This window comes from Coregonus clupeaformis, chromosome 11 (genome assembly GCF_020615455.1).
Source record: "Coregonus clupeaformis isolate EN_2021a chromosome 11, ASM2061545v1, whole genome shotgun sequence".
Taxonomy (NCBI): domain Eukaryota; kingdom Metazoa; phylum Chordata; class Actinopteri; order Salmoniformes; family Salmonidae; genus Coregonus; species Coregonus clupeaformis.
This window is the reverse complement of record NC_059202.1, coordinates 50984667-51011888: the sequence shown is the minus strand read 5'-3', so window position 1 is coordinate 51011888 and position 27222 is coordinate 50984667. Positions and strand designations below refer to the sequence as shown.

At 45.2% G+C, this 27222-nt stretch overlaps 1 protein-coding gene across 1 annotated transcript in view; it reads right to left on the bottom strand.

Annotated features, from left to right (window-relative positions):
- Positions 1-27222, bottom strand: part of LOC121577081 (cyclin-dependent kinase 17-like) — a 60060-nt gene that overhangs the window by 7543 nt on the left and 25295 nt on the right. The window contains exons 5-11 of the mRNA XM_041890844.2: positions 4083-4208; positions 3137-3193; positions 1976-2185; positions 1548-1610; positions 1134-1257; positions 473-593; positions 56-153 (exon numbers count right to left, since the gene is read on the bottom strand). Coding sequence (XP_041746778.2) covers positions 56-153; positions 473-593; positions 1134-1257; positions 1548-1610; positions 1976-2185; positions 3137-3193; positions 4083-4208 — 799 coding nt within the window. The remainder of the gene's footprint in view (positions 1-55; positions 154-472; positions 594-1133; positions 1258-1547; positions 1611-1975; positions 2186-3136; positions 3194-4082; positions 4209-27222) is intronic.

Sequence of the window (27222 nt, the reverse complement as noted above, 5' to 3'; positions counted from 1 at the left end):
TAACCGTAGCATGCCATGTCATATTGTATTCCCGCCACCAGATGGCAGCACTCACCCAGCAGTCTAAAGATGAGATGCAGTTCATCCTCCACAGCAGAACCAGGGAACAGAGGCCTCCCGGCAGCCATCTCATAGAATATACACCCCACACCCCTGGGGTCAGATGGTTCAGGTTAGGGGTCAAATAGATGTAAAACAAGTCAATACATATCTTTATTAGGGGATTCTATCCACTCCCTTCCACTTAACCTTCCCTGCCCTTCACTGTAAATGAGATGCATGTTTATTCTCATTATTCAGGGGAACATAAGGACTGCCAAAAGTGTGATAGATATAGGGGTCAAGATTGCTTTCAGTTTGGCATATATAATTCAGATTAGATAAATAAATTATGGCTCATGATAACCCTCAAGTAATGCTCATGGTTCTATGTTGGTTCTCTCATGGTTCTAGATCACCTCAGCCCACTCACCACATGTCTATCTGTGTGGAGTACTCTGAGGAGCCCAGTAGAACGTCAGGAGGCCGGTACCAGAGCGTCACCACCTCGTTGGAGTACGTCTTAGTGGGGACTGACTTGGCCCGGGCCAGACCTGGAACAAAATACCAATGTGTTACACAAAGGGACATTTCTGTCAGACTTTACTGAATAGACAGGCTCAATGTCTCCCGAGTGGCACAGCGGTCCAAGGCATTGTATCTCAGTGCTTGAGGCGTCACTACAGACCCCCTGGTTCGATTCCAGGCTGTATCACAACCGGCCGTGATTGGGAGTCCCATAGGGCGGCGCAAAATTGGCCCAGCGTCGTCCGGGTTTGGCCGGTGTAGGCCGTCATTGTAAATAAGAATTTGTTCTTAACTGACTTGCCTAGTTAAATAAAGGTACAATTAAAAATTAATAATAAATAAAATAAAATGTCAGGAATCACGACAAACTGAGCCAAGCTGACATGGACTGTGCTGGCCTGGTTCCACCTCCATCCTAGTTGCTGGAACCAGACCATGTGAAAAGAAAATATCCAAGCCAGCTCAGTACGGTTCAGGTTGGCACGATAGTGTGAAATGTGAATTTGAGGAACAACCAGTGTTTTCAACCCCTAGAACCCAGGGCAGAATGAGAGCATATCTCTCACCGAAGTCTGCCAGTTTGAGTTCTCCTCGGTCGTTGATGAGCAGGTTCTGAGGCTTCAGATCTCTGTGTAGAACCTTCCGTTTGTGACAGTACGCCAGCCCTCGCAAGATCTGGAACAAGAATATCTGAGACAAAACAACACATGTCAGATCTCTTAAGTCAGATACTTTCAACTGTGGAAACACCAGCAAAATTATTATTACCTTAAACTACGCGAGTAGGAATAAAGACGTAGTAGTTTCCCTAAAATCTCCTTTAGATTAGAATAACTTTATTTTTCCATGAGAGAACTTCCATTTGTGGTGACACATTTCAATTCTTTGAGTTGACACTGCACTAGTCACAGGAGGAGCCTCGTCTCTATGGAGACAGGGAGGCCATGGCCGGCAGCCTGTAGTGCACTGTAGACACTCACCTTGACGTTCTGCATGCTCAGGATGTTCCCACAGTCGTCCATGTACTGCTTCAGATCCTTGTCCTGCAGGAGAGCAGGAGAGAAGACAAGATGAGGCACTGAATACAGCAGCAACACAGAAACACAAATGACCTCGTACCGCTGCACATCGACTCTGTACTGGTAACCCGTGTATATAGCCAAGTTATCATTACTCATTGTGTATTTATTCCTTGGCTTTCTATTCTTTTTGATATTTTTCTCTCTGCGTTGTTGGAAAGGGCCCGTAAGTAAACATTTCACTGTTAAGTCTACACCTGTTGTTTACGAAGCATGTGACACATTCCATTTGATTTGATTGATTTCACCAGGCTGTACTGTTCCTGAAACTATTACATCCTATCTATCCTCAATGATATGAGGCGTAAGAAAGAGGATGTTGTTCTCACCAGGTACTCGAAGACTAGCGTCAGGGACTTGTCTGTGTGGATGATATCGTGCAGGGTCACAATGTTGGCGTGTTTCAGGTCCTTCAGTAAGGACACCTCTCTGATGGCGGTGCAGGGTGCTCCTTCCTCGTGCTCCAGTCTGATCTCCTTCAGAGCCACCAGGTTGTCTGTCAGTTTACTCCTTCCTTTAAACACTGTAGCATACGTCCCCTGGAGGGAGAGACGGAGGGATAGAGAGATGGGTGAGAAACTTGGACTTTTGAGGGAGACCTCGCTTACTTAGGGGGTTAGGGTTAAAACACCACATTACACTCCGGCCCCCATAAAACAAGAGGGGTGAGAGATCAGAGAGACAGAGGGGGAGAAGGATGACAGTGAGTGAGAGAGTAGAGAGCGAGAGAGTGAGAGAAAGGGAGCGAGAGAGAGGAAAGAGGGATGAAAGAACTAACAGATCCAGTTGGACAGACAAGTGATTGTGTGTGTTTGAGATCAACTACACAGAATTACTGATCTATAAATCACCTTGCATCCTAATTAAAGGGGAAATCTGCAGTTGAAACAATAACAAACTATTTTGGCAAAAAGGTGAGTGAAGGGGCTGGCGAAATGTATCCACTCTCAAATTCATAGACAGAGTAATGAATGCAAGGACTGACCATCCATGACTTTAAAATAACGTTTTTTGGGGAGACTATAAAGTGTTTGTTTACAATACAATTACAATGTTTACAAACAGTGGAGTAAAACAATCATATATTTTAGGTTCTGATGGGGTACGACAGTTGAACTAAGGTCATGAGGCATTTATAAGTTATATTCTTCAAGAATCAATGGGTATATTTAATCAATTTAAACATCCAAAAATGGATGCAGCAACAGCAGATTGCCCCTTTAACTAATCACTATGTGATCAAGATAATTTGTGATTCTGTGCTTTGCTCAAACTGATCCCCTCAACACTGATTATCAGCTAAGAGTAGAGGTGAGAGGTCAAGGTCTCTATGAACTCAATGACCAGGTGAAGGTGCAATGACTGAGTGTCTAAGTCTAATTAATGACCATTGGAAACCAGCAGCTGTGGCCTTTGAGATAGTGGTAGATTTGGGAGAAGACAAGACTGGAAACACACACACACACACACACACACACACACACATATACCTCTCCTAATTTGTCCAGTTTGATGTAGGTCTCCAGTTTGCCGAATCCAATTTCTGACTAAGAGAGAAGAGAGAAGTAAACGATCGTATTAATATGGTGTATGTCCTCGTTAGCAGAGACGGACTCACACAAGCACACAGACACACACGTCACAAATCCTTCTAACTGCCTCACGTGTGTGTGTGTGTTTGTGTGTGACAGAGAGAGAGAGAGAGAGAGAGAGAGCGTGAGTGAGTGCGTGCTTGCACATGCACTCTATATGGCCCCATCCCATCCCTTCCTCCACTGACTGGGGCTAATTTCATCTGACACTGGACGGACCATTAGCCTTTATGGCATGAGAGAGAGGAGGAGGAGAAGCAGTTTGGTGCATGTGAGTGGAAGCATGTGATTCGCTCAACAGAACAGAGAACCGTACTGTTCCTCTACTCTCATCCTGACAGAGGCAAAAGCATGAACACTCACGCACACACACAGAACACAGTTATGCAGTGTGCTCGCTGACAGATGCCGACGTATAAACACTAACATGGAGCACAATTATGCAGCGGTGCTGACGCAGGCCATTCTGAGGCTAGATGTAAACAGACGACAACAGGAAGAGCAGAAGAGACAGTCCAGGTGTGAGCCCTCTCATCTTCAGTCTCTCTCGATCAGTTTTTCTCGGACTGTATTACAGTCTCTATCACACAGTTTTTAATCTACCTGTTGTCTGCCTCTCTCTCTCTTTTGCTCGGCTTCTCTCCTAGAGGCGGCGGCTCAGGGGCGGTCGAAGGAGAGGCTCCTATACGTCTCTCCTTTCCCTCCACCCCCCCCAATCCTTCCCACCCCCCCAATCCTTCCCACCTCCCCAATCCTTCCCACCTCCCCAATCCTTCCCACCTCCCCAATCCTTCCCACCTCCCCAATCCTTCCCATCTCCCCAGGGTGTGTGTGTGTCTCTCACCAGTGATGCTCTTCGGGAGCGGCGGCTGAGGGGCTGGTCAAAGGAGGGGCTGGTCAGCTGTAGTTTCTCCAGGTAACCGTCTGGGATACGGATGTCAGCAGGCAGGGACAGACGCTTGTTCAGGTCCTACACACACACACACACACACACACAAAGAGAGAGAGAGACAGAGACAGCGAGAGAGTGAGAGAGGGAAAGGGAGTGAGAGAGAGAAAGAGAGAGGTAGAGAGACAGATTGACAGAGACAGACAGACAAAACGACAGAGAGAAAGCGATGGTGAAAACAGTGAGTAAACAAGCTAGTGTAAATCTTGAACACACAATGTTAAACCTTAGATAAACAGAGCAAGCTCTAAACAAATACGGTGGACCCTAAACTAAATGGTGGAAGAGAGTGTTGGATCAACAACACAGTCGCTGCTAGCCCCATGAACAACCCACTTTAGACTCTATTAGCCCAGGGTTTCCCAAACTCGGTCCTGGGGCCCTCCTGGGTGCACGTTTTGGTTTTTGCCCTAGCACTACACAGCAGATTCAAATCATCAAAGCTTGATGATGAGTTGGTTATTTGAATCACCCTGCATTAGCCAACAGAGAGCGCTGTCTTTGTGTGTGTGTGTGTGTGTGTGTGTGTGTGTATACAGTGTCTGTAGTGTGTGCGTAAACATTCAACTGCATTTACGCGACACTGTAAAATACTGAACTCTCAACGTTTTTTCCTAATGCTATATATACTGTATAGACACTGACTGACTTGACCCTTTCTGTTTCTGTTTGTCTGACTGAACGTGACTATGACCTCATCTGCCTTTTGGTTGGGATGTTGATTTATACTCCATTTGTTAATGGAATATCAGTATGGTTATGCCTTAGGTAAGTATCTAATTTGGTCCCTCCAATGCCAGGACTGGCGATATTGGGGGTAGGGGGTGACGACCTCTGAACCCCCCCCATCCTCTCCAGTCGTCCAATCAGCCGGTCCTAATCCCGTACAACGGTGCCCATCTGGAACGTATTAGAGTCTGTAATCCCAGGCAGTGATGTAATCCCAAAACAGCCATGCTTCCTCCCTAGTCTAGCACTACAGGACAATATAATACTACTGTACCTAACCTGACTGACCACAGACAAGACTCCACGTGAGCATAGTGGAGCAGTAGGAAATCCCACTCAGCGCTCCACGTCCTTTCCAACCGCTCCGCTAAAAAAATGCTTCACGGTCACAAAAATAAATAAAACTGCTGCTCCAAATTCCCTCCATTCATTAAAATCACAATTTAACCAACACCCATCTATTTTTGTGACTACCTGGACCTACCATTTGGTTTTGAAGTATTGAAACCAAACCATATGATTTGAATGAAAAGCATTTGAATAAACATGAAAAAGTGACTGTAAGAAGCGCTCATCATTTCAAATAGGCTACATGTCATATTAAACACCATATAAACACTCTAAATAGGAGCCAGACAGGGAGCTTAAGAAGGAACGAAAATGAATTATTTAAGCTATATTATTTCAATTATTTCAAGGCTATAGCCTACAAATAAATACATTGTGAAGCATTTGCGGGTAGGGAGTCAGGGACATTAAGCGCAACATTTTGTTAGTCTATAAATCGCGCATATAGGCTGTGACTTTAAACAACAAATGCCTTAATAGGCTCAGTCTACAGTGCCTGGTGCCTGGAGAGCAGGCCAGCAGCGGTGAATATCCTCTCCACACTTGCAGAGCCACTGGGGATACTAAACACCCTTTTGACCACTCTTGCCAGGCTGGGCAGGGATGCATTTATTTTTCTATAGGTAGGCCTAAAGGTATTTAGGAAAAATAACCTCCATGAAAGTTGGAATATGCCAGGCCTATTGGGACAAAATCAATTATGGCCTATTGTATAGATAATAGAACAAAAATGAAGGAAACTTTCTAAGAGATCAGATCTGTAGTTTATAAATCCACAATGACACAGTTAGCTACCCACCTCGTTCCTTTCTTTCAGCATGTGCATGTAGTGCACCATCATGCTTTCAGGATACGTGTCTCTTCAGATTCCACAATGATTCTTTAGTTCTGGACATTACATCACAAGAAATGGCTCTTGGTTCTCATCTTTGTAAGTCACCTTGATTTTGCACCTGTTTGTTTTATCAGTTTTTTTATGAAAATATTTAGCAAACTCCATGACAGTAGCTAAAGCAAGGGGCTATTAGCAGCACACAAGTAGACTACAAATGCATGCTGGGCCGGGCATGCCCTGCGCTCGTGAAGTGAGCGCTACTGGAGCGAAATTGGAGCAGGCGAGAAGGCCGACGCGCCAACCTTTGGGAATCTCGCTCCGTGCTCCAGTCAATTTGGGCACGCTCCGCTCCTCGCTCCGCTCCTCGCTCCGCTCACATACTCTGCCACAGACACAGGGGAGGCTCAGTCACGGAGGACAGGGAGTCCCCTCCTGCTATTTGGACGCTAGGTGTCTATGTGTACAGCGTGTCCGGTTCAATGTTTTTAAATGTGTATGATCAGCCTGGGTAGCAGTCTGATTAAGTCATCATTCCACTCCATGCTACTCTTTGGAGTGAAACGTTAGCACGGCTAGTGTATGATGTGATGTTTTATACATTTTGTATGGTGGAAAAGATATTATATTCTTCTCCTCTGTGCCTTACAGGCAACGTCACCCCAGAGTGCTGGTATGAGCTGTGTGACAGGCTCCAGGCAGCACAGCAGTGTGTACTGTAAGGGTCTGCTATTGATGGAGCACTGGGACAGAATGGCTCCTAATGTGTATAGCTCCTTTCTCTCTCCCTAATGGCACTGTGTCGCCACTCACCAGGTGATGTGATGTTTTGTGGTGCTCTGGGCTGAAGCTGTGCTGCCTGGAGGGGGCCAAATCGGACGGCTCATACCGACACACAGAAAGCAGGACTCTGTAGTGAGTGGATCCAAACAGGAGCTAGCTAATCTATTGTGGATCGCCTACAGGAGGCAGACAGGAGAGAGATGTGGTAGAGATTGTGGTGTTTCACGTTACAGTGTAGCCCCCCTGAAATAAGCTGCTTAACATTTTTGGGGGTTTGGTTGTTTTTAATCTGGCCTGAACACTTGGCCTGCATCCCAAATGGCACCCTAATCCCTATATAGTGCAGTACTTTTGACCAGGGCCCATATATAGTACACTTTATAGGGAATAGGGTGCCATTTGGAATGCAACCTTGGTCTTTTGAATGCAGCGACAGGAGCCCCTGACAAATCCCCAGAGGCCCTGTGGTCAAAACAACCAATAAACACAGTCGGAGTGGACCTCCAATCAGATGCTCCCCCTCGAACCTGTCCCTGGTGATGGCCCAGCAGGTTGTAAAGAACATACGTTGTGTTTCCCTGTCTGAGGGTTTAACCAGTGCACTGCACAACCAGACTCAAACCACTCTAAATCATATAGTACATCGACAGATAATACTCTCTCTCTCTGTACTGTCATACCATCTGACATTTTGTTTTGATATTAAATCAAAGAAAAAATTGAATCAAAGTTTTCTGGTCGCTCACACCGATTTGCAGATGTTATCGCAGGTGCAGAGAAATGCTTTTGTTTCTAGTTCCAACAGTGTCGTAATAGCTAGCAATAAAAAATTAAAATAAATACACACATAATCCAGAAAAATAGAAAAATCAGTTATATAGGATGAGCCATGACTACATATAAAGTGGGTGAAACAGTATGTAAACATTATTAAAGTGATCAGTGTTCTACGACTACGTACATAGGCCAGCAATCTCTAAGGTGCAGGGTAGAGTACCGGGTGGTAGAACAGTGACTAAGGTTCAGGGCAGGGTACTGGGCAGAGGCCGGCTAGTGGTGACTGTGTAACAGTCTGATGGCCTGGAGATAGAAGCTGTTTCTCAGTCTCTCGGTCCCAGCATTGATGCACCTGTACTGTCGCCGCCTTCTAGATGGTAGCCGGGTAAACAGGCCGTGGCTTGGGTGGCCGAGGTTCTTGATGATTTTCTTGGCCTTCCTGTGACACCGGATGCTGTAGATATCCTGGAGGGCAGGTAGTGTGCCCCCGGTGATACATACCACCCTCTGGAGAGCCCTGCGGTTACGGACGGTGCAATTACCATACGAGGCGGTGATACAGTCCGACAGGATGCTCTCAATGGTGCATCTGTAGAATAAAGGGAGGATCTTAGGGGCCAAGACACATTTTATTCAGCCTCCTGAGGTTAAGTGGCGCGGTTGCGCCTTCTTCACCACAAGGTCTGTGTGAAGGGATCATTTCAGGTTGTCAGTGATGTGCATGCCAAGGAACTTGAAGCTTTTGACCCTATCCACTGCGGCCCGTCCATGTGAATGGGGGCGTGCTCTCTCTGCTGTCTACTGTAGTCCACGATCAGCTCCTTCGTTTTGTTGAAGGAGAGGTTATTTCCTGGCCCCACTCCACCAGAGCCCTCACCTTCTCCCTGTAGGCTCTCATCGTTGTTGGTAATCAGGCCTACCACTGTTGTGTCGTCAGCAGACATGATGATCGAGTTGGAGACGTGCGTGGCCACGAGGTCATGGGTGAATAGGGAGTACAGGAGGGGGCTGAGCACGCACACCTGTGGGGCCCCCGTGTTGAGGATCAGCATGGTGGAGGTGTTGTTGCCTACCTTCATCACTTGGGGTCGGCCCGTCAGGAAGTCCAGGACCCAGTTGCACAGGGCGGAGTGATGAGCTTGGAGGGCACTACTGTGTTGAAGGCTGAGCTGTGGTCGATGAACGGCATTCATAGGTATTTCTCTTGTCCAGGTGGGATTGGGCAGTGTGCAGTGAAATGGCGATTGCGTTGTCCGTGGATCTGTTGGGGCAATATGCGAATTGTAGTGGGTCTTGGGTGTCAGGTAAGGTGGAGGTGATATGGTCCTTAACTAGCCTCTCAAAGCACTTCATGATGACAGAAGTGAGTGCTACGGGGCGATAGTCATTTACTTCAGTTACCTTTGCTTTTCTGGGTACAGGAACAATGGTGGACATCTTGAAGCTAGTGGGGACAACAGACTGGGATATGGAGAGATTGAAAATGTCCGTAAACACTCCAGCCAGCTGGTCTGCACATGCTTTGAGGACGCGGCTTGGAATGCCGTCTGGGCCGGCAGCCTTGCGAGGGTTAACACACTTAAATGACTTACTCACGTCGGCCACGGAGAACGAGAGCACACAGTCCTCGTGAGCATCGGGTCCGAGTCGGCGGCTCTGTGTGGTTTTCCTCGAAGCAGGCGAAGGAGTTTAGCTCGTCCGGGGTGATGTGTCCGCAACGTGGATGGCTTTCCCTGCCACATACATCTTGTGTATGAGCCGTTGAATTGCGACTCCACTTCATCCCTGTACTGTCGTTTTGCCTCTGATTGCCTAGCTGGTAGCTGGTCTGTTTGTACACGTCCATGTACCCAGTCCAGCATGGTTAAATGCGGTGGTTCACGCTTTTCATCATCTACCCACGGTTTTTGGTTTGGATAAGTTCTAATCGTCACAGTGGGAACAACATCCTCTATGCACTTCCTGATGAACCCAGTCACTGAGTCAGTGTATACGTCAATCCTATTCTCAGAGGCGACCTGGAACATTCCCAGTCCACAAGACGAAAACAATCTTGAAGCGTACATTCCGATTGGTCAGACCAACGTTGAACAGTCCTTACCACGGGAGCTTCCTGTTGAAGTTTCTGCCTATAGGCAGAGAGGAGAAGAATAGAGGCGTGATCTGATTTGCCAAAAGGAGGGCCTTGTAGCTTTCCCGGAAGGGAGCGTAGCAATGATCCAGGGTTCGTGTTGCGCGTGTAGCACAGGAGATGTGTTGATAGAATTTAGGTAGCGTTTTCCTCAGATTTCCTCTATTAAAAGTCCCCAGCTACAATAAATGTGGCCTCAGGATATGTGATTTCCAGTTTGCACATAGTCTAGTGTAGTTCCTTAAGAGCCGTCGCAGTGTCGGCTTGGGGGGGAACATACATGGCAGTGATGATGACCGAAGAAAATTCTCTCTGGCGGTAATGCGGTCGCCATTTGATGGCAAGGTATTCCAGATCGGGAGAACAAAAGGACTTGAGTTTGTGTACGTTACAACAATCATGAAACAAACCCCTCTGCCTTTCTTTTTCCCAGAGAGTTCTTTCTTCCGGTCTGCACGATGGACGGAGAACCCTGCTGGCTGAATGGACAGGAACAATATATCCAGAGAGATCCATGATTCCATAAAACAGAGCATGTTACAGTCCCTGATGTCTCTGGAAGGAGCATCTCGCCCTGAACTCGTCTACTTTATTGTCCAGGGCCTGAACGTTAGCGAGTAATATACTCAGAAACAGAGGATGGTATGCAAGCCCTCTGAGTCTGACTAGGGCCCCACTCCTATCTCTTCTGCGGTGTTGGCGTTTTGATGAAGACCCCAGGATGACTAGAGCTGCCACGGAAAGTTCAAACAAAGGATCCAGGTCAAATTTCTACTCTAATTAATATCCGCCGATCCAATATCCAAAAGTTATTTCTGACTGTAGGTAATAATACAATAAACATTCGGAGCAAATAATGTACGAAAAAAACACAAATATACAGTGGGGAGAACAAGTATTTGATACACTGCCGATTTTGCAGGTTTTCCTACTTAGAAAGCATGTAGAGGTCTGTAATTTTTATCATAGGTACACTTCAACTGTGAGAGACGGAATCTAAAACAAAAATCCAGAAAATCACATTGTATGATTAAGTAATTAATTTGCATTTTATTGCATGACATAAGTATTTGATCACCTACCAACCAGTAAGAATTCCGGCTCTCACAGAACTGTTAGTTTTTCTTTAAGAAGCCCTCCTGTTCTCCACTCATTACCTGTATAAAAGACACCTGTCCACACACTCAATCAAACAGACTCCAACCTATCCACAATGGCCAAGACCAGAGAGCTGTGTAAGGACATCAGGGATAAAATTGTAGACCTGCACAAGGCTGGGATGGGCTACAGGACAATAGGCAAGCAGCTTGGTGAGAAGGCAACAACTGTTGGCGCAATTATTAGAAAATGGAAGAAGTTCAAGATGACGGTCAATCACCCTCGGTCTGGGGCTCCATGCAAGATCTCACCTCGTGGGGCATCAATGATCATGAGGAAGGTGAGGGATCAGCCCAGAACTACACGGCAGGACCTGGTCAATGACCTGAAGAGAGCTGGGACCACAGTCTCAAAGAAAACCATTAGTAACACACTACGCCGTCATGGATTAAAATCCTGCAGCGCACGCAAGGTCCCCCTGCTCAAGCCAGTGCATATCCAGGCCCGTATGAAGTTTGCCAATGACCATCTGGATGATCCAGAGAAGGAATGGGAGAAGGTCATGTGGTCTGATGAGACAAAAATAGAGCTTTTTGGTCTAAACTCCACTCGCCGTGTTTGGAGGAAGAAGAAGGATGAGTACAACCCCAAGAACACCATCCCAACCGTGAAGCATGGAGGTGGAAACATCATTATTTGGGGATGCTTTTCTGCAAAGGGGACAGGACGACTGCACCGTATTGAGGGGAGGATGGATGGGGCCATGTATCGCGAGATCTTTGGAGGGAGCTGAAAGTCCGTACTGCCCAGCGACAGCCCCGAAACCTGAAGGATCTGGAGAAGGTCTGTATAGAGGAGTGGGCCAAAATCCCTGCTGCAGTGTGTGCAAACCTGGTCAAGACCTACAGGAAACGTATGATCTCTGTAATTGCAAACAAAGGTTTCTGTACCAAATATTAAGTTCTGCTTTTCTGATGTATCAAATACTTATGTCATGCAATAAAATGCAAATTAATTACTTTAAAATCATACAATGTGATTTTCTGGATTTTTGTTTTAGATTCCGTCTCTCACAGTTGAAGTGTACATATGATAAAAATTACAGACCTCTACATGCTTTGTAGGTAGGAAAACCTGCAAAATCGGCAGTGTATCAAATACTTGTTCTCCCCACTGTATATATACTACAAAGTTGTCTAGGAGCTAGAAACAGGGAGACAGTGTCAATCTCAATACATATCATGTTAAAAGAAGAATATACTTGATCGGTCATCCCAAGTGGTGCAGCGTTCTAAGGCACTGCATCGCAGTGCTTGAGGCGTCACTACAGATCCGGGTTCGAACCCGGGCTGTGTCGCAGCCGGCCATGACCGGGAGACCCATGAGGCGGCGTACAGTTGGCCCAGCGTCGTCCGGGTTAGGGGACGGTTTGGCTGGCCGGGATGTCCTTGTCCCATCGCGCTCTAGCGACTCCTGTGGCGGGCCGGGCGCATGCACGCTGACACTGTCGCCATTTGTACGGTGTTTCCTCCGACACATTGGTGCGGCTGGTCTCCGGGTTAAGCGGGCAGTGTGTCTAGAAGCAGTGCGGCTTGGCAGGGTCGTGTTTCGGAGGATGCATGGCTCTCGACCTTCGCCTCTCCCGAGTCCGTACGGGAGTGGCAGCGATGGGACAAGACTGTAACTACCAATTGGATATCACGAAATTGGGGAGGAAAAAAAGGGTAAGAAGTACCAAAATAAATAAATAAAAGAAAATAATATACTTGATCAATATGTACAGTAAGGAACATACAGGGGGGGACAGATTTTGGATTCTATCAAACTAATTATTTGCATCATTTCTAATCCCCCTATTTTTCCAACCCTACCACCCCCTCCCCTGATTGGAGCAAACTAACAGACAACAATATGTCTTCTACTGCTACTTACAGCTATTTTCACTCACACACAGTGCCTTCGGAAAGTATTGAGACCCTTTGACTTTTTCCACATTTTGTTAGGTTTTCCTCATGCATCTACACACAATACCCCCAAAACATAATGACAAAGCAAAAACAGGTTCTTAGAAATGTTGCTTAAGAAAACACAAAAATAACTGAAATATCAAATTTACATAAGTATTCAGACCCTTTACTCAGTACTTTGTTGAAGCACCTTTGGCAGCAATTACATCCTCGAGCCTTCTTGGGTATGACGCTACAAGCTTGGCACACCTGTATTTGGGGAGTTTCTCCCATTCTTCTCTGCAAATCCTCTCAAGCTCTGTCAGATTGGATGGGGAGAGTTGCTGCACAGCTATTTTCAGGTCTCTCCAGAGATGTTCGATCGGGTTCAAGTCCGGGCTCTGGCTGGGCCACTCAAGGACATTCAGAGACTTGTCCCGAAGACATTCCTGCATTGTCTTGGCTGTGTGCCTGAGGTCCTGAGTGCTCTGGAGCAGGTTTTCATTAAGGAACTCTGTCCTTTGCTCCGTTCATCTTTGCCTCGATCCTGACTAGTCTCCCAGTTCCTTCCGCTGAACAACATCCCCACAGCATGATGCTGCCACCACCATGCTTCACCGTAGGGATGGTGCCAGGTTTCCTCCAGACGTGACGCTTGGCATTCAGGCCAAAGAGTTCAATCTTGGTTTCACCAGACCACATAATCTTGTTTCACATGGTCTGAGAGTCTTTAGGTGCCTTTTGGCAAACTCCAAGCGGGCTGTCATGTGCCTTTTACTGAGGAGTGGCTTCAGTCTGGCCACTCTACCATAAAGGCCTGATTGGTGGAGTGCTGCAGAGATGGTTGTCCTTCTGGAAGGTTCTAACATCTCCACAGAGGAACTCTAGAGCTCTGTCAGAGTGACCGTCGGGTTCTTGGTCACCTCCCTGACCAAGGCCCTTCTCCCCCGATTGCTCAGTTTGGCCGGGCGGCTAGCTCTAGGAAGAGTCTTGGTGGTTCCAAACTTCTTCCATTTAAGAATGATGGAGGCCACTGTATTCTTGTGGACCTTCAATGCTGCAGAAATGTTTTGGTAACCTTCCCCAGATCTCTGCCTCGACAAAATCCTGTCTTGGAGCTCTACGGACAATTCCTTCGACCTCATGGCTTGGTTTTTGCTCTAATGTCCTGTCAACTGTGGGACCTTATATAGACAGGAGTGTGCCTTTCCAAATCATGTCCAATCAATCGAATTGACCACAGGTGGACTCCAATCAAGTTGTAGAAACATCTCAAGGATGATCAATGGAAACAGGATGCACCGGAGCTCAATTTCGAGTCTCATAGCAAAGGGTCTGAATACTTATGTAAATAAGGTATTTCTGTTTTTAATTTTGAAAAAAGCTGGTTGTTGATTATTGCTAGACAGCAATTTTCAAGTCTTGCCATAGACTTTCAAGCCAATTTAAGTACAAAGTGTAACTAAGCCACTCAGGAACATTCAATGCCGTCTTGGTAAGCAACTCCAGTGTACATTTGGCCTTGTGTTTTAGGTTATTGTCCTGCTGAAAGGTGAATTTGTCTCCCAGTGTCTGTTGGAAAGCAGACTGAACCTGGTTTTTCTGTAGGATTTTGCCTGTGCTCAGATCTATTCAGTTTATTTTTATACTAAAAAAGTCCTTAGTCCTTACCGATGACAATCATACACATAACACAGTGTTTCCGTTAGCTGCTAGGTATAGCCGGGTTCTGAAAAGCCGATAAATAAATTTGCCACTGGCACCAAAAATCCCATTGCGAAATAATGCATTTTAGCCAATTAATTGATTGAAATACCAGTCCATGTAGCACGAGAGATGCTGCTACAGCTCATCAAATAGCAGTTTTTTTGCTGTTGGAGAGAAACGTGCGTTAACAGGCCAATCATTGCGCAACAATTCTAAAGTAAAACAAAAAACAATGGCCTCGATTTTAAAGAGCCACTATTTTTATTTCTCAACTGGTCATTGAAACGCGCTTCCCATTCAAGTGCTTAGGCAACTAGGCAGGCTTCAGCGCGTCACACACCAATTTCCAAAATCTAACCAAACACATGCAGGCAATTATTTTATAAAGACTAAAAACAAGTATCTTTTTTTCTCTCTTTCTATTCGTACAGAACGACAAGCTGACCAATAGAATGGGTAAACTTTTCTACTATGGGGGGGTAGTAGATTGACATAGGCTAGTGATTTTGCTGTTCATTACTCATCTTGTTGGCTGAGGAAAAATAAATATGGACAGTTATTCTAACATAGGCGGCGCATGGGTTTCAAGTTAGGGGAAGCTAATTTTCACCATAAAAATGCACCTTTATAATAAAGAATTCCATGCATCTTTACATTTGCAGATTTATCTAAGATAGCCTACTATTCCTAATGTGTTGATTAGATTGGACACTCATTATTTAGGCTTATAATAGAACTCAAATCACTGTTCGCAAAAAAAACTGTTCAATGCAGCTCATAGTTGCGTGGAGTAGACCTAGGCTGTCACGCTCGTCGAACAGAGAGGACCAAGGCGCAGCGTTGCGGGTGAACATATTATATTTATTCAACTGATCACACGATCAAAACAAAGAACGAAACGTGAAGTCCTTCGATACACAACCAAAAGGAACAAGAAACCACAAAAACCAAAGTGCAAGACAAACAGTTAAATATGGCTCCCAATCAGAGACACCCAGCTGACACTCGTTGCCTCTGATTGGGAGTCACTCAGACCAACATAGAAAATTAAACATAGACTTACACACCCTGGCTCAACATAACATAGTCCCCAGAGCCAGGTCGTGACAGTACCCCCCCCCAAAGGCGCGGACTCCGGCCGCGCCAAACAACCACAACAGGGGGAGGACCGGGTGGGCACTCCGCCTCGGCGGCGGATCCGGCTCGGACATGACCCAGGCACGGGTTGTGCTGGACTGACGACGCACACCCCTGGCTTGATGCGTGGAGGAGGAACGGGCCGGACCGGGCTGACGAAGCGCACCCCCTGACTTGGTGCGGGGAGCAGGAATGAGCCGGACCGGGCTGACGACGCGCACCACTGACCCGGTGCGGGGAGCTTGGACGGGCCGGACCGGGCTGGCGACGCACACCACAGACTTGGTGCGGAGAGCAGGAACGGGCCGGACAGGGCTGACGACGCACACCACAGGCTTGGTGCGGGAAGCTTGGATGGGCCGGACTGGGCTGGCGACGCGCACCACAGACTTGGTGCGGAGAGCAGGAACGGGCCGTGCCGGACTGACGACGCACACCACTGGCCTGGTGCGGGGAAGCTTGGATGGGCCGGACTGGGCTGGCGACGCGCACCACAGACTTGGTGCGGAGAGCAGGAACGGGCCGGGCTGGGCTGTCGACGCACACCGTAGGCTTTGTGCGTGGAGCAGGGACAGGCCGGGCTGGGCTGTCGACGCACACCACTGACTTGGTGGGAATGGCAGGAACAGGCCGGGCTGGGCTGACGACGCGCACCACTGACTTGGTGGGAATGGCAGGAACAGGCCGGGCCGGGCTGACGACGCGCACCACTGACTTGGTGGGAATGGCAGGAACAGGCCGGGCTGGGCTGACGACGCGCACCACTGACTTGGTGGGAATGGCAGGAACAGGCCGGACCGTACTGGGGACACACACCACTGGCCCCACGCAGGGATCAGGAACGGGCCGGACCGGACTGGTAACACACCCCAGTACCTCTCGCCGTGCCTCCACACTTTCCCTCTCCTCTGTGCCCAGTGGCCCCCCTAACCTGGCGGCCTTCTCTGCCAACGCTTTGCACCGCTCTAACCCGTACACCTGCTGGCCCGACGTTGTGAGCCCCCCCCTAAAAATTTCCTGGGGGTCTCTCCTCCCTCTTGCCAGACTCGCAATCATCTCCTCCCACGTCCATCCTCTCTCCTCGTCACGCTGCTTGATCCAGTCGAGGTTGCCACGGAGATCTGCCAGCGATGGCTCCTGAACACGCTGCTTGGTCTGGTTAAGGTGGTTTCTTCTGTCTCGCTCGTCGAACAGAGAGGACCAAGGCGCAGCGTTGCGGGTGAACATATTATATTTATTCAACTGATCACACGATCAAAACAAAGAACGAAACGTGAAGTCCTTCGATACACAACCAAAAGGAACAAGAAACCACAAAAACCAAAGTGCAAGACAAACAGTTAAATATGGCTCCCAATCAGAGACACCCAGCTGACACTCGTTGCCTCTGATTGGGAGTCACTCAGACCAACATAGAAAATTAAACATAGACTTACACACCCTGGCTCAACATAACATAGTCCCCAGAGCCAGGGCGTGACATAGGCTATATCTGATAGCCTACATTTCTTCTTTGCACAGGAAAATGTTGGCCTTTCATATACACATTTAATGCAATTCTACTACACTTTATATGACTGGAAAGGACACAGCAGAATATTTTTTTAATATGACAAAATTTACAGGGTAGCCTACTCTGATGACACTGACAAACAGATCAATAAAAACTATATAAAACACAACATGCAACAATTTCAACGATTTGACTGAGTTACAGTTCATAAGGAAATCAGTCAATTGAAATAAATAAATTAGACCCTAATCTATGGATTTCACATGACTGAGCAGGGGCGCAGCCATGGGTGAGCCTAGGGGGGCATAGGCCCACCCACTTGGGAGCCAGGCACAGCCAATCAGAATGAGTATATCCCCACAAAAGGGGTTTATTACAGACAGAAATACTCCTCAGTTTCATCAGCTGTCCGGGTGGCTGGTCTCAGACGATCCCACAGGTGAAGAAGCCGGATGTGGAGGTCCTGGGATGGCATGGTTACACGTGGTCTGCGGTTGTGAGGCCGGTTGGACGTACTGCCAACCGTACTGCCGGTTGGACGTACTGCCAACCGTACTCCCAAATTCTCTAAAACGACGTTGGAGGCGGGTTATGGTAGAGAAATAAACAGTACATTCTCTGGCAACAGCTCTGGTGGACATTCCTGCAGTCAGCATGCCAACTGCATGCTCCCTCAAAACTTGAGACATCTGTGGCATTGTGTTGTGTAACAAAACTGCACATTTTAGAGTGGCCTTTTTATTGGCCCCAGAACAAGGTGCACCTGGGTAATGATCCTGCTGATTAATCAGCTTCTTGATATGCCATACCTGTCAGGTGGATGGATTATCTTGGCTAAGGAGAAATGCTCACTAACAGGGATGTAAACAAATGTGTGCACTAAATTGGAGAGGAATAAGCTTTTTGTGCGTATGGACCATTTCGGGGATCTTTTATTTCAGCTCATGAAACATGGGACCAACACTTTACATGTTGTGTTTATATTTTTGTTCAGTATACGTTGTCTGATCCATATATTAGGCATACGAAAAGGGGAGACGTAAATACAATATGACATCCATCGAACATACAGTACCAGCCAAAAGTTCGGACACACCTACTCATTCAAGGGTTTTTCTTAATTTTTTATACTATTTTCTACATTGTAGAATAACAGTGAAGACATGAAAACTATGAAATAACACATATGGAATCATGTAGTAACCAAAAAAGTGTTAAACAAATCAAAACATATTGTATATTTGAGATTCTTCAAAGTAGCCACCCTTTGCCTTGAGCTATGCACACGCTTGCCATTCTCTCAACCAGCTTCATGAGGTAGTCACCTGGAATGCATTTCAATTAACAGGTGTGCCTTGTTAAATGTTAATTTGTGGAATTTCTTTCCTTCTTAATGTGTTTGAGCCAATCAGTTGTGTTGTGACAAGGTAGGGGTGGTATACAGAAGTTAGAACTATTTGGTAAAGACCAAGTCCATATTATGGCAAGAACAGCTCAAATAAGCAAAGAGAAACAACAGTCCATCACTACTTTAAGACATGAAGGTCAGTCAAACCGGAAAATGTCAAGAACTTTGAACGTTTCTTCAAGTGCAGTCGCAAAAACCATCAAGCGATGAAACTGGCTCTCATGAGGACCGCCACAGGAAAGGAAGACCCAGTTACCTCTGCTGCAGAGGATAAGTTCATTAGAGTTGCCGGCCTCAGATTGAAGGCCAAAATAAATGTTTCACAGAGTTCAAGTAACAGACACATCTCAACATCAACTGTTCAGAGGAGACTGCGTGAATCAGGCCTTCATGGTCGAATTGCTGCAAAGAAACCACTACTAAAGGACACCAATAAGAAGAAGAGACTTGCTTGGGCCAAGAAACACAAGCAATGGACATCAGACTGGTGGAAATTTGTCCTTTGGTCTGGAGTCCAAATTGGAGATGTCTGGTTCTAACCGCCGTGTTTTTGTGAGACGCAGAATAGGTGAACGGATAATCTCTGCATGTGTGGTTCCCACCGTGAAGCATGGATGTGATGGAGCTTTGCTGGTGACACTGTCAGTGATTTATTTAGAATTCAAGGCACACTTAACCAGCATGGCTACCACAGCATTCTGCAGCGATATGCCATCCCATCTGGTTTGCGCTTTGTGGGACCATCATTTGTTTTTCAACAGAACAATGACCCAAAACACACCTCCAAGGAGAATGATGTAGTGCTGCATCAGATGACCTGGCCTCCACAATCACCCGACCTCAACCCAGTTGAGCTGGTTTGGGATGAGTTGGACAGGAGAGTGAAGGAAAAGCAGACAACAAGTGCTCAGCATATGTGGGAACTCCTTCAAGACTGTTGGAAAAGCATTCCTCATGAAGCTGGTTGAGAGAATGCCAAGAGTGTGCAAAGCTGTCATCAAGGCAAAGGTTGGCTACTTTGAAGAATCTAAAATCAAAAATATATTTTGATTTGTTTAACACTTTTTTGGTTACTACATGAATCCATATGTGTTATTTCATAGTTTTGATGTCTTCACTATTATTCCACAATGTAGAAAATAGTAAAAATAAAGAAAAACCCTTGAATGAGTAGGTGTGTGTCCAAACTTTAGACTGGTACTGTAGAGGAGGAAATGATTGTCCAAAAACAAACAAAAAAGTGGCACTGACACAATGATAAAGACAGTGAATATGCACACTCACCAGGGATATGGCCGATGTTCTCCGCTGGTGCCAATGAGATATGCTACTTTTCTCTCAATTAAGTTGAGAATTTTGATAACTCAAATTGGAGTCTTTTCATTGTCTTCTTTTTACAGCAATAACCATTTTGCTTTCCAAAAAGTTTTTCCGTGACTCTATTTTTAAATATTGCGATATGCCTGGCTGGGTCAATCTGCTCAAATTGTGGGCCCTTCCGACTGTAGGCTATGCAATATAAAACAATCCATAGTTAATGATCCTCTTTGGCCAAATCATGCTTTCTGGTGTAGAAGCCTATTTTGAATGATTTATTCATTTCTGTACAGACAGGAGTAAGCTATTTAGGTAATATAATTTTAGCAATTTAATTCAATTTACTTTAGGGAAAGCTTAACTTCATTATGCATTATGGACGCGCCGCCAATGTATTCTAACATCTTCAAATTGCTCATCGGAATTCAGTAAGAATGAAGCACAGTGTTGCATCCAAGTTGCATGTTCTGTTATGATTAATTACCATAAACTAAATGTGATTTCAGGTTGCGCAACCAATGCATATGGATCCGGTACATTTCTTAAATGTCCGGTAAATTAAAATGCTGCCGGTCAAATGTCCGGTGCCACATTTTCCTAATGGAAGCCCTGCCAAAACATGATGCAGCCACCCCCATACTTGAAATTATGAAGAGTGGTACTCAGTGAGATGTTGTGTTGGATTTGCCCCAAACATAACACTTTATATTCAGGACATAAAATTAATTAATTAATTTTACTGTAGTGCCTTATTGCAAACAGGATGCATGTTTTGCAAAAAAAATCTTCTGTACAGGCTTCCTTCTTTTCACTCTTTCTGTCATTTAGGTTAGTATTGTGGAGTAACCATAATGTTGTTGATCCATCCTTAGTTTTCTCCTATCACAGCCATTAAACTCTGTAACCGTTTTAAAGTCACCATTGGCCTCATGGTGAAATCCCTGAGCGGTGTAGACTTTACAGTGAAATGTTTCCTTACGAGCCCTTTCCCAACAAATCAGTTAAAAAGTATGAAAATTAACAAAGAGATAAAAAGAAAATAGTAACAATAAAATAACACTAAATAACAATAACGATGCTATATACAAGGAGTACCGAGTCAGTGTACTGGGGTACAAGGTAATTGGGGTGATTGATTGAGGTAACATGTACATGTAGGTTTGGTTATGTGATTGATTGAAGTACTATGTACATGTACAGTTGAAGTCGGAAGTTTACATAGACTTAGGTTGGAGTCATTAACACTCGTTTTTCAACCCCTCCACAAATTTCTTGTTAACAAACTATAGTTTTGGCAAGTCGGTTAGGACATCTACTTTGTGCATGACAACATTTTTCCAACAATTGTTTACAGACATATTATTTCACTTATAATTCACTGTATCACAATTCCAGTGGGTCAGAAGTTTTACTGTGCCTTTAAACAGCTTGGAAAATTCCAGAAAATGATGTCATGGCTTTAGAAGCTTCTGATAGGCTAATTGACATAATTTGAGTCAATCGGAGGTGTACCTGTGGATGTATTTCAAGGCCTACCTTCAAACTCAGTGCCTCTTTGCTTGACATCATGGGAAAATCAAAAGAAATCAGCCAAGACCTCAGAAAAAACATTGTTTGGTAAAGTGGTAAAAGAGGATGATAGCAGTGTGATGATTGTGAGGCGCTATACAAATGACAGCCACAAGACAGGGACTTCAAATAGGCCTATGGCACGTCAAGGGGACTGTAGCCTACTGTTCAGATGGGTTAAATGGAAACTGAAATCTGGACACTGACTGTAGGTCTATAACCTCTCACATAGCCTTAATATTAACAACTGTAGAATTAAGCATTTCCTGCAGTAAAATTATACACCAAATGTAGGCAAAATTCTGACTCGTGAACAGGAGTGGAGAAATATAATTTATTTATTCCAGCATCTTGAGAGAACGCAAAATGCGCAGTTAGATACCGTCTGTAGAGGTGCTGTCTTTATCAGCATCATAAAAGCTAATAGTATTTCAACCACATAAAACATGCATCCAAGCCGAACTCTTATCAGAAACATGTTGGGTCGTTTTCACAGCTTTCTATTTCCTTACAACTGGTCAAACAGTTTATTTTTTTGTTATTGCATTTTCTCCCCGGTCCCTAAACGTCTTTGCTCCGCCAAAGAACCAGAGATGACAGAGAAAACTTTACCAATGTCAACTAGATTGAAGCATTCATTCTATTGAAAAATATCCTGCACACCCTGTCAAAAAATCGTTGACTGCAGCATATTAGCAGTTTAGGGTCGGGTGCGGGCCTCAGATTTTCACTTTATCACATATAGTCGGGCGGATGGGTTATTAGCAATTGCGGGCGGGTGCGGGTGAACAAACAGCTGACCCACTACAATCCATCTTCCTTGAGGATCTATTTTAACCGATTGTGCCTCAAGATCTAGATTGTTTTTGAATAGGATCATAACACCTTTTTGAATTCCTTAGCCCATGACAGAAATAGATTTGACCATCCCACTCTTTTCCCCAAGCCACTTTGTCAGATTATATTGAATGAGTTTCCTATAAATAATAAATATGGTATTCCTTTTCCTTTAACCATGTAAAAACTGCTCTTCTTTTCCTATTATCAGCCAAACCATTGGAATTATAGCTAGCTATACTCAATTCACCAATTACCATGATGGGTTATAATTATGAGATACTTACCACTATCCTTGCCACTATTTTGAGATACTTATGCATACCAACCTACCAGTACCACCAGAATCAATGCCTGTCCATTATCCACATACAGTTGAAATCGCTCTTTGACAGCTCCTCTCCGTTTGTCATGAATGAATCATGTACGGTTGAAGTCGGAAGTTGAAATACACCTTCGCCAAATACATTTAAACTCAGTTTTTCACAATTTCTGACATTTATTCGTAGTAAAAATTCCCTGTCTTAGGTCAGTTAGGATCACCACTTTATTTTAAGAATGTGAAATGTCAGAATAGTAGTAGAGAACTATTTATTTCAGCTTTTATTTCTTTCATCACATTCCCAGTGGGTCAGAAGTTTACATACACTGAATTAGTATTTGGTAGCATTTCCTTTACATTGTTTAACTTGGGTCAAATGTTTCGGGTAGCCTTCCACAAGCTTCCCACAATAAGTTGGGTGAGTTTTGGCCCATTCCTCCGGACAGAGCTGGTGTAACTGAGTCAGGTTTGTAGGCCTCCTTGCTCGCACACGCTTTTTCAGTTTGATTGAGGTCAGGGCTTTGTGATGGCCACTCCAATACCTTAACTTTGTTGTCCTTAAGCCATTTTGCCACAACTTTGGAAGTATGCTTGGGGTCATTGTCCATTTGGAAGACCCATTTGCGACCAAGCTTTAACTTCCTGACGGATGTCTTGAGATGTTGCTTCAATATATCCACATAATATTCCTTCTTCATGATGCCATCTATTTTGTGAAGTGCACCAGTCCCTCCTGCAGCAAAGCACCCCCACAGCATGATGCTGCAACCCCCGTGCATCACAGTTGGGATGGTGTTATTCGGCTTGCAAGCTGCCCCCTTTTCCTCCAAACATAACAATGGTCATTATGGCCAAACAGTTCTATTTTTGTTTCATCAGACCAGAGGACATTTCTCCAAAAAGTATGATCTTTGTCCCCATGTGCAGTTGCAAACTGTAGTCTGGCTTTTTTATGGCAGTTTTGGAGCAGTGGTTTCTTCCTTGCTGAGCGGCCATTCAGGTTATGTCGATATAGGACTCGTTTTTCTGTGGATGTAGATACTTTTGTACCTGTTTCCTCCAGCATCTTCACAGGGTCCTTTGCTGTTGTTCTGGGATTGATTTGCACTTTTCGCACCAAAGTACGTTCATCTCTAGGAGACAGAATGTGTCTCCTTCCTGAGAGGTATGACGGCTGCGTGGTTCCATGGTGTTTATACTTGCGTACTATAGTTTGTACAGATGAACGTGGTACCTTCAGGCGTTTGGAAATTGCTCCCAAGGATGAACCAGTCTTGTGGAGGTCTACAATTTTTTATCTGAGGTCTTGGCTGATTTCTTTTGATTTTCCCATGATGTCAAGGAAAGAGGCACTGAGTTTGAAGGTAGGCCTTGAAATACATCCACAGGTACACCTCAAATTGACTCAAATTATGTCAATTAGCCTATCAGAAGCTTCTAAAGCCATGACATAATTTTCTGGAATTTTCCAAGCTGTTTAAAGGCACAGTAAACTTAGTGTATGTAAACTTCTGACCCACTGGAATTGTGATACAGTGAATTATAAGTGAAATGATCTGTCTGTAAACAATTGTTGGAAAAATTACTTGTGTCATGCACAAAATAGATGTCCTAACCGACTTGCCAAAACTTTAGTTTGTTAACAATACATTTTTTGGAGTGATTGAAAAACGAGTTTTAATGACTCCAACCTAAGTGTATGTAAACTTACGACTTCAAGTGTAGCTAGCAACAATGACAAGAAGCTGCCTTGTGGGGAATCGTAGGTGGCTCGCTTCAGCTAGTTTTATCTTGTTGTTGATACCATGTCTAGCTAGCTAACCAACAACTCTAACAATGTATTTGAGAGACAGTGCTAATTGTACAAATGTATTTATGTTTTAAGACGAAATATAGTTTACATGTCAACAACCTAAGCTAACCTTGTCTGTTTTGCCCCATAGTTGTGCACGTGTCAGTTTTGTTCCTAAACAACCAGCCCGTCTATATGGTCCCTAACATCGTTACCCCATAGCAACGACTGTGGGATGCATACACTCACACGCCCCCCACACACACCTACACCTCTCCCCTTCCACACATACACCCACCTACACGCACACACACACAAACACACACACACACACACACAAACACAACCACCTACACACAAACACAACCACCCACACACACAACCAACACACACACACACACACACACACACACACACACACACACACACACACACACACAAGCATCCGACCACAAGCTCAGTTGTTAATCAGTTGTTCCATCACCGAGCCCAGCTTAAGAATAAGACTTGCCGTGTGAATACGTATACCGTTGTAGCTGTTCAAGAGGAGTGCTAAATTGAGCAGGGATGGGAAGATTTGATTACCCAATGTCTAGTCCTGGCTGATAGAGTTCAGATACCCCCTTCCCTCCAACACACACACACACACACACGCTGTTCGTCCATGGAGACCCTTCTTCCCCGGCACCTCTGTGCAGTCAGACCATTATGATTATGCTGTGCTGCCAGGGCCAAAGTATTCTGCCCCTTCTCCGATTGTCCGAGTGTGACCCTCCCCCCATGGGTTACCCTTTACCTGGGTGTGGGTATTCCACCGGAATTCCAACCGGCTAGGTACGAGATCATCAAGGTTCTCTTAGAAGCTTTGAGAATATTATGCTCACCCATATGGGGGCTTTGGCTTAGTTGGACCAACGCTGCCAGGCAGGCTCAGACTCATTCGCTGTGTTTCCCTGAGCATTCAACCAGTGAGTGAGTGGACAACTAGATTCAAACCTCTCTGTATGCATACAGTACATCAATAAAGAATAGATGTATTCTCTGTCAATATGCTACAGTATGAAAGCCAATACATCATGTGTTGACATCATGAGAATAATCAGCAGAGGCCATTGATTTTTCTCTTTGGTTTTTGTTTGTTCCCAAGGCAGCTCTTGTTGCTATGTACTTGGCTGGAAATCTCTTTTCCTAGCGGATATCCCTCAGCATACATTTACATTTACATTTTAGTCATTTAGCAGACGCTCTTATCCAGAGCGACTTACAGTTAGTGAGTGCATACATGATTTTTTGAATTTTTCATACTGGCCCCCCGTGGGCATACGCACTTTATAGTCTAATGTCTTTCAAAGCCAAACATCCAGATGTAATAGTAAGATTTGAAAACCACCCCATGTTAAGCTCAGATGAGAACATCTGGATAGTTTGATAATAAACAACCGTAATAGACTGGTATGTCAGTCACACACACTGATAGCTTCATGAGGCATATGAGGACATACAGTGGGGGAAAAAAGTATTTAGTCAGCCACCAATTGTGCAAGTTCTCCCACTTAAAAAGATGAGAGAGGCCTGTAATTTTCATCATAGGTACACGTCAACTATGACAGACAAATTGAGAATTTTTTTTCCTGAAAATCACATTGTAGGATTTTTAATGAATTTATTTGCAAATTATGGTGGAAAATAAGTATTTGGTCACCTACAAACAAGCAAGATTTCTGGCTCTCACAGACCTGTAACTTCATCTTTAAGAGGCTCCTCTGTCCTCCACTCGTTACCTGTATTAATGGCACCTGTTTGAACTTGTTATCAGTATAAAAGACACCTGTCCACAACCCCAAACAGTCACACTCCAAACTCCACTATGGCCAAGACCAAAGAGCTGTCAAAGGACACCAGAAACAAAATTGTAGACCTGCACCAGGCTGGGAAGACTGAATCTGCAATAGGTAAGCAGCTTGGTTTGAAGAAATCAACTGTGGGAGCAATTATTAGGAAATGGAAGACATACAAGACCACTGATAATCTCCCTCGATCTGGGGCTCCACGCAAGATCTCACCCTGTGGGGTCAAAATTATCACAAGAACGGTGAGCAAAAATCCCAGAACCACACGGGGGGACCTAGTGAATGACCTGCAGAGAGCTGGGACCAAAGTAACAAAGCCTACCATCAGTAACACACTACGCCGCCAGGGACTCAAATCCTGCAGTGCCAGATGTGTCCCCCTGCTTAAGCCAGTACATGTCCAGGCCCGTCTGAAGTTTGCTAGAGTGCATTTGGATGATCCAGAAGAGGATTGGGAGAATGTCATATGGTCAGATGAAACCAAAATAGAACTTTTTGGTAAAAACTCAACTCGTCGTGTTTGGAGGACAAAGAATGCTGAGTTGCATCCAAAGAACACCATACCTACTGTGAAGCATGGGGGTGGAAACATCATGCTTTGGGGCTGTTTTTCTGCAAAGGGACCAGGACGACTGATCCGTGTAAAGGAAAGAATGAATGGGGCCATGTATCGTGAGATTTTGAGTGAAAACCTCCTTCCATCAACAAGGGCATTGAAGATGAAACGTGGCTCGGTCTTTCAGCATGACAATGATCCCAAACACACCGCCCGGGCAACAAAGGAGTGGCTTCGTAAGAAGCATTTCAAGGTCCTGGAGTGGCCTAGCCGGTCTCCAGATCTCAACCCCATAGAAAATCTTTGGAGGGAGTTGAAAGTCCGTGTTGCCCAGCGACAGCCCCAAAACATCACTGCTCTAGAGGAGATCTGCATAGAGGAAT